This window comes from Chrysemys picta, chromosome 6, assembly GCF_011386835.1.
Source record: "Chrysemys picta bellii isolate R12L10 chromosome 6, ASM1138683v2, whole genome shotgun sequence".
Taxonomy (NCBI): domain Eukaryota; kingdom Metazoa; phylum Chordata; order Testudines; family Emydidae; genus Chrysemys; species Chrysemys picta.
In genome coordinates, this window is record NC_088796.1 from 55,358,160 (window position 1) to 55,372,927 (window position 14,768).

The 14,768-nt window shown below is 42.8% G+C and overlaps 1 protein-coding gene across 5 annotated transcripts in view; it reads right to left on the bottom strand.

The window, feature by feature from the left end:
• TMEM161B (transmembrane protein 161B) overlaps positions 1-12,059 on the bottom strand; it is an 89,195-nt gene extending 77,136 nt beyond the window's left edge. For 3 of the 5 annotated variants that reach the window (XM_065599149.1, XM_005288147.5, XM_065599148.1), the window contains exon 1: positions 9,232-12,059. In XM_065599149.1, the coding sequence (XP_065455221.1) occupies positions 9,232-9,234 (3 nt within the window). In that variant the 5' untranslated portion in view covers positions 9,235-12,059. Of the gene's footprint in view, positions 1-8,678; positions 9,194-9,231 lie in introns of those variants that run through there. The other 2 variants (XM_042855859.2, XM_005288146.5) reach the window with 2 other exon arrangements.
• Positions 12,060-14,768: the final 2,709 nt, after the last annotated feature.

Below are 14,768 nucleotides of genomic sequence, written 5' to 3' on the forward strand. Positions count from 1 at the left end.
TTGGAAATCATTTAAGAACACTTCACTAAGTGCCCAAAGAGTCAATCCCACATTTCAGAAAGAAGGCTTTGCTGGTTAAAACTAAATAAATAAAGCTGAACTAGTTTAGAGGGGAAGTGAAGTCAGCTATAAAAAATAAAAATATATAACAAATGGAAGAAAGGGGAAATAGACAGTAATGTTTATAAATCAGAAGTTAGGAACTACAGAAAATTGAGAAGGGAAGCCCATAGACACAAGGAGAAGTCTACAGCCAACACAGTTAAAGACAATAAAGGGTTTTTAAAATATATTAAGAACAAAAACATTTTTTTTTCCACATCTTAGCTCATAGATGGAAACAGTAGAATTATCAATGAACTCTTCATTATTAATAAATATTTCAGTTCTGTATTTGAGGAAACACAAATGATATAATCTCATTCTATGGTGATAACACACTTTCTATTCCCTTAGTAACTTTGGAGGACGTTAAACAGCAGTTACTGAAGTTAGACATTCTTAAATCAGCAAGCCCAGATAATTTGCATCCAAGAGTTTTAAAAAAGGGGTTGGGGAGCTTGCTGGACCATTAATGTTGATTTTCAATAAGTCCTGGAACACAGGCAAAGCTCCACATGATGGGAAGAAAGAATGTTGTGCCAAGTTTTTAAAAAAGTAAACAGGATGACCTGGGTAATTATAGGCCTGTCAGCCTGACATCAATCCCGGGCAAGATAATGGAGCATCTGATACATGACTTGATTAATATGGAATTAAAGAGGGGTAATATAGTGCCAATCAACATGGGTATATGGAAAATAGATTCTCTCAAACTAACTTGAGACCCTTTTTAGATGATAAATTTGGTTGATAAAGGTAACAGTATTGATGTAATATACCTAGCTTTCTGTAAGGTGTTTGACTTGGTACCACACAACATTTGATTAAAAACAAAATATAAAATTAACATGGCAAACATTAAACAGAATAAAAACTGGCTAACTGATTGTTTACAGTGATATTTTGAGACCTAACAATCATCATCAAGCAGGTGTTTCTCTAATAGGTTCTAATGGGGATCTTGGCCCTATGCTATTTAACATTTTTATCTGGAAGAAAACTTATCATCTTCACTGATAAAGTCTACAAATGACACCAAAATTGCGGGAGTGGTAAATAATGAAGAGTGGACTGATCACTGATTCAGAGCCATCTGTATTGCTTGATCAACTGGGCACAAGCAAACAATACGCATTTTAGTAGGACTAAATGGAAACATACATGTATGAACAAAAGATGGGGGAACTCTATCCTGGAAAGCAGTGACTGAAAAAGATTTGATGGTCATGGTGGATAATCAGATGAACATGAGCTCCCAGTGTGATGCTGTGGCCAAATGAGATAACACCATCCCGGGATACATGAATAGGGGAAGCCACAGTGGGAGCAGAGAGGCTATTTTACCTCTATATGTGGCACTGGTGCAACCACTGCTTGAGTACTGTGTCCAGTTCTGGTGGCCACAATTAAAGAAAGATGTTGATAATTGCAGATGATTTAAGAAGAGCCATGAGAATGATTAAAGGGTTAGAAAACATGCCTTACAGTGATAAGCTAAATAGATTGAGCTCTTTTAGTCTAACAAAGGGAAGATTAAGGGGTGACGATTACAGCCTATAAGTATCTACGTGGGGAACAAATATTTAATAATGGATTCTTCATTCTATCAGAGAAAGCTATACTACCATCCACAGGCTGGGAACTGAAACTAGACAAATTCAGACTGGAAATAGGGCGTATACTTTTGATAACGAGGGTAATTAGCCACTGGAACATTTTTTCAAGGGTTATGGTGGACTCTCCATCACTACATTTTTAAAACAAGGTTGGATGTTTTTAAAAGATATGCTCTAGGAATTATTTTGGGGAAGTTCTTTGGCCTGTATTATACAGGAAGTCAGATTCTGGCCTTGGAATGTATGAAAAACTTTTCTTTGGGAACCAGGGTGGATTTGATTTAAATCAAACTGATTTTAATCACTAGTCAGGAAGACTCTAATCAGTTTTCTACATAAAAATGCATTCTTGTTGGTTGTTATAACCTTAATATATATTCTTCACAACTCCGAGTTAGATGTAAGTTTCATTTTTAGAAGGTACACACTATACATTTTTAAACAGTGATTTATTTTGAAAACTTTTCAGATTAGTTTTACAGCTATATCAGAAAATGAACGATTGTTTGGTTATTTCATTTACCAAAGGTAACTGAAGCAGATATTTATGAAGTCATTGGGAGGTGAACCATCTCCAATTCAACAGGTTAATAATTAATATTTGGAGGATTTTCTTACTATGCTGTATTAGGAGGAGAACATCACCAGACAGACATTTAAATTGTTTTATTTAACTAAAACAACAACATTCTATATTCTGGATTTTTTTCTTCAACAGCAAACATAATATTTTAACAAAACAAGCATATCCCTCGCTTCTTACATTTATCTCCAGACTTCTTCTCCTTGTCCAGATCTGTTCCGCCCCCAATAATCTTCTATTCATTGAACTTTTTAAAACTTTGCATTTTTAGAGAGAGGTAAGGGATTGACTCTGTGTACACAAATTTGCAGAGGGACAATAGAGTTGAGGTCTGTTATTTCTCACCTCTATAGATTATTTATTTATTTTAAAACATTTTTGCTGTTAACAAGCATATTACCTCTGGAGAACAAATCCACAGTCTGAGAACTGCAAAACTAAGCATCTCGGATGGTATCTTCTAGACTGAGCACTGAGTCCCACTGGGTAAATAGGAAGATTAACCTAAATAATCTAGACAGAAGCCTGTGGAACCCCATAAAATTGGGTCCCTAATCCATGAACTGTTGGAACTCAGCTACAAAACTTTTCTTAAACATTACATGCATATATTGCCTCATACTATAGAATCAGAATTTATAATCCCTATTTCATACTGAGATATCTTTGAGCTATAATCTTAATTAAAACGATCTTTAGATCTGATTTTTTTGATAAAATGCTTTTTGAGGGAAAAACCTATTTAAATTTAAAATAAAAAACTGATTTTTTTTTAAATCACTGATTTTTATCCACCCTGTTAGGAACCACATGCCCATTCCACCAAGCCACCATTTTTGCCAGACATACACTCCATTGATTGCCATGAGCTCCTCTGAATATCTGGGGGACGGAGAACAGTTTAATATTCAACCCCAAGGCCTGGTTTACACTAGAAAATTAAGTCGACTTAACTACATCACTCGAGGATATGAAAAATCCATACCCTTGAGCATCGTAGTTAAGCCGACCTAACCCCAAGGGTAGACAGCACAGGGTTGATGGAAGAATTCTTCCTTTCACCTAGCTACCGCCTCCCAGTGGATTACCTATGCCAATGTAAGAACTTTTTCTATTAGCGAAGATAGTGTCTACAGTGAAGCAAACAGCAGTGCAGCTGTGGCGCTGTAGCATTTTATGTGTAGACATGCCCCAAGTTTATCATGCAAATGGCAAGCGATCCTCCACCACCCACCAAGAGAAATTATTGTTCCGGACTTTTATATCAGACCTTGAATGCTTTTATATTCTCCTAGACTCGCAGGTGATTCATAACTTACTACGTTTTTCCACAATTCTATTTATAAATAGGCTGTCTGTATTATAAGAAATAGAGTTTTGCTCCAGATATAACTTAAGGCCATGTGAGCATACAAACAACCTGACTATTTTGTGAAATGAACACTCTCTTGCAAAAGTGGATGCTGGCAATTAAGTGGACTCTGTGGTTACCCTCTGGCCAGAGCTGAAGTAATTTCTATTATATAAGTGGCATCATCACTGAAGCGACTAACCCAGGGAGCACTGGAAGGACCCTCATAAACACTAACACATAGTACAATGCATTGTGGAATCACCTGCCACAGGGAGAACTAATCCAGAAAGCCTAACCCAGCTACAATGGAATGAAACCAGATTAAGTTTTGATATTTAGTAATTAAATCTAAAGTGCCCACTCACTCATGCTAAATGAAAGCAAAAAGCCATCCCTAGTGAATATGTGGATGGGGATGGTTGAAGCTATCTATTTCCAATGTATTTAAAGCTTTCATTTTATTAAAAAGGGTAAATTTCTAGTCTTTGTGATTACAAAGATCTTTTTCAAAACATGAATGGGGCACTATCTTCCCACTTCTGTGGGCAAATCTCTAGTACCTCTGTTATACAGCTCTCAGACTTTGTCTACACTAGGACTTTTGCGCAGTCTGTTAAGCACTAGCAGAGGCATTATTAGCTAGTCCAGCTCTACACCAATGCTTTCCCCTGTTGCAGCTGCATTGATACTAGACTAGACAAACTATGCAAAGAGTTCTTGGGTGGTCACACCCTAGAAAAGTAAAGCTAGCAAAAAACTGTTTTGCTGATGCTATTCAGAGCCCTAAGAGCAAAAGTGAAACTGTCAAGCATCAAGTAAATTTAACTCTCTTCCTAGACACTGAAACTGGGAAGTACAACCCAAAAAACAGAGGAAACGGGTATCTGTGAGAAACCCCTTGGGCAGGTGGCTTTGAGGTGCCAGGAAAATGAAAGAAAGTTGCTCCTCCTCCATTCCAGCAGCTGGGAGAGGAAGTGGCTCTCAATCCCCCAAATTACTCAGACATTGACCAGCTTGGATGATGATATGAAACACTAAGTTTTCAAGCAGAGTTCAAGGATAGCATCCTCTGCCCTTTGCAGCTGCTAGGCGTAAAAATGGGACATACCGGGCTTTTCACCACAACACTGGACTTCACAGCCAGACCTCCTTCCCCTGCATCTTTCATAGTTGGTGGTTTGAGCATTGGTCTGCTAAACCCAGGGTTGAGAGTTCAATCCTTGAGGGGGCTACACCTAAGGATCTGGAGCAAAATCAGTACTTGGTCCTGCTAGTGAAGGGTCCCTTCCAGTTCTATGAGATAGGTATATCTCTGTATATTATAGTGGCCTCTGGCTAATAGCTTTAGTTTACTGTTTAACAGGCATCTGGTAAAAGTTTTTCAGACTCTGGATTGGGTAACAACCACATGGCCAGGGTTATAAAACCAACACATTCTTATTGCCCGTATGGACAAAAAATACAACTATATTGGATTCCCTACCAAGTTTCCTTAACATGACTATGGCTATGTCTTTGTGCATTTTTACATTGATAACTAACTCATTTGTGATGAATTTGAATGAAAGATGACAAAGATTATGGTACAATGTGTGTTGACTGCACCAGATGTTTTAATAGCTAGCAGCACCAGAGTAAAATTCATGCTCAAGTTCTACTATCTAGGATCTGTTGTACTGGATAACACATCTAGAGGACACATTTAATTCTTGCATCAAAAAGGCAGCCACCACTTTCGACCAACTTATCAAGCGTATATGGGATAAAAGAAAATCAGCATTGAGCATCAAGATATGGGTGTACCAGACATTCATTTTGAGCACACCGTGGAGAGAGTTGGACCACCTACATCAGAGGTAAGAAAAGGCTCGACACCTTCCACACCCGCTCTCTTTGCTGTATTCTAAATGTAATGTGGGAAACTAAAGTTCTAACACTGAAATACTTGAGAAAGCAAAATTACCAAGTCTCAAACACAGACAACTCCTTGGCTTGATCATCTGCTCCCGATGGACACATTCCAAAGATATTCGGTATAGAGAACTTGCAGATGCTCCGCCATTGGGCCAACCTAGGTTCAGAGTCAAGGATGGTTGCAAGAGAAACTTGAATACCTTCACTGTCAACACTACAAGTTGGGAAGATTACTCCTGGAGAAAATCTGCGCTACTGTAGTGCAGCAGAAAAATGCACCCCTCTGCAGATTTTCTTTGCTTCCTTGCAGAAAATGGTTTCTATGGGGAAGCAAAGAGAAGCTGCACCAGTACTCACTCACCCCTCCTCGGCAGCTCAGACACCTCTGTTTGGGCAGCCAGGGGAAGGTAAACTCACTGGGGTAAGGAGTCTGGGGATGCCCCGGCCACCCAGGGACATTTGTCCCAGCTGGGGCGGGCGACGAGGGGGGGACACAGAGGGAAGGGGAGGACAGAGACCGAGATCCCCCTTCCCTGCATACAGCAGCCGGGAATCACACCATTTCAATTATTTTGGTAATGTATTTCAAAATAAATACTTGTCAGCAAATAATTGAAAATGGTGTGATTATATTGTTATAGTGTTTGTGTTATTTTGACAATTAAAATATGCAGAATTTTACAGAATTTTAGAATATTGTGCACAGAATTTTTAATTTTTTGGTGCAGAATTACCTCAGGAGTAGACGATGCAGATAAGCAACAGGCTACAATAGAGGGCTGTACTGCATCAGAAAGTCATATACACTGAAGATAAGATAGCTGACAGAGAGGAAAATGGAGAGATGAGAAATGTAGCAGGCTTCAAGCACTAGTAGCATACCAGCTTCTTCTTCTGGCCCCAGGTTATGCCTGCATTATCTGTGGCAAACTACTATCACTTCAGAATTGGACTTTTTAAGTGCTTGCGATGCTTACACCATTGTTTTTTTAAGATGGACGGTTGCCATTCCATCACACAGCTAACTCAATGTAAAATCTTAGGGGAGACAAGACTGTAGTTCTTACCTCAGTGTAACTAGTCAAAGTCAACCCTACACACTCCCATCTGGGGTTGATCCTGCCTACCTATATCAAGGTAAAAGTACAGAGCCTTGTCTCTACCAGGATTGTATAGTGAGATAGCTAACATTCATTATCTCATTGTAAACACACACTTTCAGCAAGGAAGGCATAGCCCATAGCCTTACATTAAGGGCCTGTCTTCACCAGACTTTTGACTGACAATTAACTCAGGGTACTTAACGTTTGTGAAGGCTCGTGTGGACACATCTTCCACATGTGAACTAAGTGATCAAGTCACTCAAGGCACAAAAGTCTGGTGTAAACATACCCTAAGGGTCTCTATACAACTGAAAACACTATGGGGGGGGGGGATAAGTTTACCTTGAAATTAAACTGATAAGAACAGATTTAAAATTTTATTAGAAAATGTTTACAAATAGATGATACAGAGTGTTGAAACTTCAGTTATTAGTCATTGGGGGTAACATACAGAGTATAGGGGGATGTTAGTATTTTGACGTTAGATAGCACATAACACATACAGTCTGCAATATCCCCAATGGGGGGGTACAAGGTGGATGAATCAAGGTAGAGTCAGCAAGCAGTGAGGGTACATCACTCATACAGGGGTTATAGGCAATCATAGGTATAAATAAGTGGGCCGGGTAATGAGGATAGGATGACCCTCATGTGGTGGAGTTCAGTTCGGTTCGGTGGGTTCAGGGGATAGGGTCCAACAGAGGAAGTTTTTAGGTCTCTTCCTCATTGTGGGTGCGAGGAGACACTAGTAGACAATGTTTTCACCCCTCAGCTCACAGAGAGCCATACGCTACAACAATGATAGTCAACCAGTGACTAACTCATGATCCATCTGGCTCTCTTAGCTGCAGCTCTCTTTTTGGGCTATGAAATTTTTTCAAACTATATCAGATTTTTAAGTTGCTAAAACTATAATGTTGAATATGCATAAAACCGATTATAAATGGTTACTCCTCTCTTGGCAATATCAAGATCTCTGCTACCAAACTTGATTCAAAGATCTGAATTCTCCATGGAGGTATTCCAGAATTATTTCAGAAGTCTCATGTTCAGTAAGTTAACAAACCCACAGGTTTTTATAAGGTATTTCTTGTGACCCATAGAATAATGAAAATAGTAATAAAGTAAAGATGTTCTTCTGCACATAATTTACCAGAATACCCTACAGAAGGGGTTCTCAATATTTTTCTTTCTGAGGTCCCCCCCCCCCCCCCAACATGCTCTAAAAACTCCACTGCCCTCCTGTGCGGTAACAACTGCTTTGCTGCATATAAAAGCCAGGACCTGCATTAGGGGGTAGCAAGCAGGGCAACTGCATGAGGCCCCGCAAAGCTAAGCTGTTCAGGCTTTGGCTTCAGCCCTGGGTGGCGGGGCTCAGGACAGCATGGCTTCAGCTTTCCGCCCTAGGCCCCGATGGGTCTAATGCCGGCCCTCTTGGCAGACCCCCTGAAATCTGCTTGCAGCCCCATGGGAGGCCTAGGACACCTGGTTGAGAACTACTGCTTTACAGCTCACAACTATTTAATGGAAATCCTTGTGCCTGGGCTTTGTAAGCTGAATCGTTTGAGTCATGCTTACATACCATTGTTTTTTTCTTGAATCTTTACAAATAAAAAAAATTCAGTTTCTGTATAAAAGATGTTTTAGATTCCTCTCTCTAAACAAATATCAAAATACTTACTGCATTCATTTTCAGTCCTGGTCTTTACATGAAAAGTTGCACTTGTGTAACTCAATTGATTTTAAATACCACTAGTTACACAGGTGCAAACACCTAGCATATTCCTTGTTTACAGTTACAAAAAGCTTAGCTCAGTTTAAGTTTACTTCTGGGAACGCACTACCAGAACTAGATCAATTTTGAATCAATTCCGTTTGTTTTCAAGCCCCCATGCCTATCCATTCTTTTACTTGGCCATGCCTGCTATTACTTTTAAGTCTAAGAAACAAAACCTAATGTATTACATTGAAGTTGAATAAACTTGGGCACTCCATTAGTTACTTACAGTGGGTGGATGAAGAAAAGCCAGCGAAAACATACGCCAGTTCCCAGCAATTCATTAGCATGTTGGGGTAGATTCTGGCCACCAAGAGTTAACTTGATACTCCCCCCACGCCGAAGAGTTGCAGGTACAGACGGCAAGACCACGTCCGGGATAACACCCTCAAACCCCAGGAGGAAATGCGCAGCGGTAGTAAAAAAATCACTTCTCCCTTGGCTCGGAAGCGGAATACAGAGCAACCTACCGACCATTTCTGCCCCACTCTCGGGAACTAGGCTGAGGGGGACCCCGCCAAACCCAGAGGGAAACACAGACCGAAGAGCCCCCACCCTTCCCACTGCCAGGCTGCGGGACCCGCAGCGGACACAAGTCTCCTTCCCCGCGTACGCCACGAGCCCACACGCACAAGACACTGCGGCCCCACAGGAGTCACTAGTCGAACCCTGGGCCGGGCACCGCGGCGCCCGCCAGCCCATTGCGCTACTCGAACGCAGCCCCCATGTTCCCTGCACGCCCAGCGGGGCCCGGCCTCCCCCGTGCCCTCCCCGTCGCTCACCATGTTCCTGCCGCCTCCCGCTGCCACTCCAGCCGCCCGGCCTCTCCCCGCTCCCAGCACATAAATCCGCGCGTGCCCCGCACAGGCAGCTGCCGAAGGTTGGCGGGGGGGGGGGGTCTCGGCGCGTAGCAAGCCAGGCACCCCGGCAGACACCGGCCCCGCACCGGCTTCTGCCCGGCTCACACCTCACAAAGGTCACGGCAGGACCCCACCGCCCAAGGACCTTTAGAGTGGCTAAGCCAATTGCCTTCACAAACAGGAGTCCGCACTCCACCCCGCACCAGATCCACTGCCTCTCTCGCCTCGCCGGGGCGGCTGACAACACGCAGGGAGACAGACAGCCGCCTGCCCGGGGCAACAACAGTAGCTCTGCCGGCTTCTTTCCGTCAGGCGCGACAGGGGCACCCTACACCGCAGAAAGCTTAAAGCGGCGGCGGGACCCCATCACGTGACACGGAAGGTCACCACCAGCGACCCCACGCCGCGAGGGACAGAATGATCTAGGGCGCCCACCTGAGTTCCCAACACCTTCTACCCCGCTATCCTCCCACCCCTGCCCGGCGGGCCCCGCGTGAGGGACGGGCTGCGGAGGAGGGGCTGGGGCAGTGAGCGCAGGTGGTTAAGGGGCCAGCCGGCCGATCGGAAGAAGAGGTGTAGGGGGCTGGGGTTGGAGCTGGGCCGCCTGCTCGGATCGTTCTCCGGGGGGAGGGTCGTGAGCGAGGCAGGGGCTGCTGAGCCTGACGCACTGAGGCCACTGGCACAAACAAACCGCGACTCGGAGAACAGGGGAGGGGATGGGGACAGGAAGGTGCCTCTTGTGCGCTTGCGCCGCCGTGACTCCCGCCGGCCTTTTGTTTGCGCAGGCGCGCTAAAAGCGGCAGACATCTTGTGAAAGCCGCTGAACCCGGAAGCGGTGTGGGTGTTGTTGGGTGAGAGAAGCGCTTGCGCGGCCCCTGTGGGGCGGGGCTCGGGTGCACTGCGCGGCGGGGACCTGAAACGTGGTGGACCCAGTGGCTCCTCTCAGCCTCTCGCTGGGGCGGAGGCTGTCGTGGCTGCAGTCCTCTGCTTGTGGCAGCCTGTGAGCCCTGCTCGGGGCGGGGGGAGGAGGAGGCAGCTGCATATTGTTTTGGGGACGCCGGGACAACCGCCCTGCACGTGCATCAGCCCCTGAGGCGCCACCTTGTACATACGCCACGCGCCCGTCCCAACCAACAGGTCTCTCCACGCCAGCCCCAGAGGGACGTACAGGCCTAACCACTCCACATTTCCCTTGCACCTCTGTAGCGATCTGCTCCGCCATGCGAAAGTGCTAACCTGAAGTGATACAGCGGCATGGCCATCACCACAGCACCTAGTAATTCTGGCCCTCAGCACGATCGCCCTCACAACTGCTAGGGTCACATTCATCGTCTCCCCGGCATGTACCCACCTCTATTTGTGACCCCCGAGAATCCATGCCCCTCGTCTTGAAGTCCATCTACTCCCCACAAGCGCACGCTCCTGTGGGGATGTGTGATCTCCTTTTCAGACACCCTGTATTAGGACAATCCCCTCGTTGGTCGTTGCAGATGATGCTTCAGAACCAGGAGTTTTTACACCTGTTTACTGGAAGAGATAGTTTTGGGAGCAGAATATTTTGTGATGGCTGGAAATTGGAGTTAGTATATAATACCTTTCCCCAACAGAACTATGAGAGCTTTAGCTTCTCACAGTCATCCAGCCAGGAAGCAGGCCTATCTCACGCAAGAGAACATGTTCCATCTGCCATCCAGTCTGGAAGCAATTGTATAGTGCACATGAGAGAATGAACTCACCAAACACCTTCCAGTCTGGAAACAACCCTACTACACAGACACAAGAGTGCATTAGGTGCCTACTACATGGTCTAGACCCCCCCTCCCACACACACAAGAAGCAAATGTGCCTACCACCACCTGGCCTGGAAATGTCATCCTGACACACATACAAGGCAGCTCACTCCTCCTTGGCCTGGAAGTAGCCCCTTCCCCATGTCCCCAATACACGGTGTTCATGGCCTCCATCCTCTGGTCTGGAAATAGCTGCACCAAGATGGCATTCAAGTTCACCACCACCACCACCCAGCCTGAAAGCTTCCCACACATACCTGCGAAAGAGAACATGTGCCTATTGTATTGTATCCTAGAGTTTCCTCATCCCACCCCTACACACACAAGAGCATACATACACTCTGCTATCTGCCCTGGAGGCAACCTATATGCACCAACCTCACTTCTATCTTAAACCAGCCCTATAAGACAGCGTGGGTTCACTTTGTTCTTGTTCACTCAGCTTAGCCCACCAAATCAATGTGTGCTTCCTTTGCTTCCATGCTGTCCCAACAGAACATGCCTTCACGCCAACACCTGGCTCCAAGAAACCCTTCCCAGAGAGAAACCCAACCCATATTGACAAACTGTAATTGAAATAATAAAGGGGAAATAATTACCTGTAATCCTGCTTCTTTGATACCATGATGCAGGATTCCCACTCTTGAAGCTGAGAATCAAGAATGTGAATTCTGCATGAATGGTGTCTTTAAAGAAAACATTTTCTGTTTATGTACATCTGTCTGTATAAAGACTAACGTAAATTGCCTGCAGAGAATCCCAAAAGTGGGGAACAACAGCAAAATATTTCAAAAACTCAAATTCTCACATATATTAGAAAACTTAGAGACATTCTATCAATCATCATGGAGACTCAAACAGACATTCTGAATTTTTTTTTTAAACACACACCAACCAAAAAAACCCAAACTCAACATTATGAAAAAAGATTTCATTGGAACGTCATTCAGATGTAACATTTTAAAATAATTTAATACAGAGCATTAATCAAAAAAGGGAGGAGGAAAAAGACCTCAAGTTATGTACCAACTGAAAAGATATGAATCTCATTCATAATATAAAATCCATTAAATTGAAAAGCAAAAAATTTGAAACTGCTAAAGTATTTTTTAACAAAATGCATAATTAATTTATGGAACTCTGCCACAAGATCTTGCTGGTAAGAGCTTATGATGATTTAAGAAAGGTTTAGGCATTGATAATTAGACCATCCATACACTGACGCCTATCTATACTGAGTGGACTGTCCTGTAAACGTCACATTAGGCAGCATGAAAAATATCTTAGAGGTTGGTTTATACTCTAAAACATGAGGATTTATATTCCTTCTCAAATATTTGTCTTTCAATTAATGGTGATTAAAGAATGTAGAATAACAGGCAACACACAGACACAGAAGTCGACTATATTCAATGTAAGCACCATGTGGAAGTCGTCTTTAAGAGGGACTTAAATATGGACTGAGTAGGGACTTTGCAAGTGAGCTCAGGAAGATTATAGCATGGAGTATTAAATGACACTGGTAAAAGCACCTGTGTTCTGTCTATGCTAGTGTTTTCTCTAGAACCTGTAGAGTTGTCTCACTGGGAAATTTTCAGAATCATGCTAGGGTAGACAAGGTCTAAGTGCCTAGGATTAGGAAATAACATCCTTTAAGGTCACTAATCTTGCACTTTTTTCTGAAACATCTGGTATCAGTCACTACTGGAAACTAGATACCAAATTATATGAATCACACCTGATCCTGTATGGGAATTTCTGTGTTCCTATTATCCATTTCAAACAATAATGGGTCCTTAGTTTTGCAGAGTATGACTACATATCACAAAAAATCCTAAGGTTTTCTATGGTGGCTCAGATCCATTCTTACTTGTCAGCCTCTTTTTTTCACTTCCTTCCGTTCTGTTTCTTCCATAGTGTTAAACTTATTCCTCTAGGTCGTCATTGTCTCTTCTTTTCTGGTCTACACAGGAAAAAACAAACCTTGACTAATATGGCTAGGACACAACTGTATTCCAGTGGAGCTGTTCCAATCTAGAACTAGGCCTCCAAGGAATCTTATCATGTGCTATGATTCAATTTGGCTTAGCGAGCCTATGACATAACATGGTGTGACATTATCTGATTAAAATATGACCATATAGATCATTATTGCAACCACTTTTATATATTTGCAGCAAATTTTGTACAAGGGTTGTCAAATAAGGTGTCTGTGAAAAGGTTATGATTTGCTGGTTATGATTATGCTATCTGTATGCATGTATCATTTTTGTATTTGTAGTAATAAATATTGGCTCTATAGACAGATTTCAAATGTTGGCTCCTGGGGTACCACCTACAAGGTAGCTAGCCAGCACATATTGGAGGGACTATTCAAGTTAAATGGTTCATCAAGAAACACTTGGTTGACAACAAACCATCGGAGACACCCATCTACACTGAGTGGACTGTCCTGTAAACGTGCTGTCTGGAGTGTAGGTAATGGCTTCCTGCAGTGACTGAGGGAAATTGGCCATGAACATGTGACTTGCCCATATGACTCCAAACTCCATCTTGTTGCTGTAATTTTCCACAGTAAGAACAATGGGATGCCTTCCACATGGCAAAAGCTATATAAGGCCCTGGAAACACCTCCATTTTGTCTTCAATCCTGCTTCTTACCTCTGGAGGAACTTTGCTATAAACTGAAGCTCTGAACAAAGGACTGAATGACCCATCCAAGCTGTGAATGTATTCCAGAGACTTGACTTAAGCCAGCAGTTTATTCCATTACTGCTACAAGCGTGAACCAAGAACTTTGCCAATACTGTATGTAATTGGTTCCTTTTAAACAATTTTAACTCTCACCTTTCTTTTTCTTTTTCTTTCTTTGTGTAAATAAACCTTTAGATTTTAGATACTAAAAGATTGGCATCAGTGTGATTTTTGGGTAAGATCAAAGTTATATATTGACCTGGGTGTGTGGCTGATCTTTTGGGATCAGAAGAACCTTTTATTTGATGAGACTGGTTGTAAAGAACCACTCATCTCTGAATCCAGTGTTTTTGGTGGTGATGTAAGAACTGGAATGCCCGAGGAAACTGCCTTTATGTTTTCTTGTTAGCCAGTGTGGTAAAAGGATTTTAATTTTGTGGCTGGTTTGATATATCTTATAAAAGAATAACCACCAGTTTTGGGTTGTGTTTGCCCTATTTCTCAGCAGTTCATCCTGAATGTGGCATCCTCAGTTGTGACCCACTAAGGCACTGTTACACATGGTTAGCACATAACTATTTTGTAACTGGGTATTCTGACATGTTTGCTGTGTAGGTAGAGTATCAATGGTACAGAAAGGAATGAAACTGCTTCTAGTACGAAGAATGTTGTTACACCAGTTAGCTGCCATGGAAGACAAAATCTCAGCAATATTACAATATTTTTTCTACAAGCCGTTGGCAGATTTTGGCACATTCCACTCCACTTTTTAGCTGACAAATTTTATAACCTTATTTGGAAGATCCTGTTTATGTTGCCTCCCAAATAGCATCAAAATGTCCCAGAAATTTTCTAATGGAAAATTCTAATGAAAATTTGTATGGATAACAGCTTGAGAAATCCAAAGAAGACCACAATATAAGGTTAATATATGGCAATTGAAGCCATTGGAGTAGTGATAGAGAAATATGCATT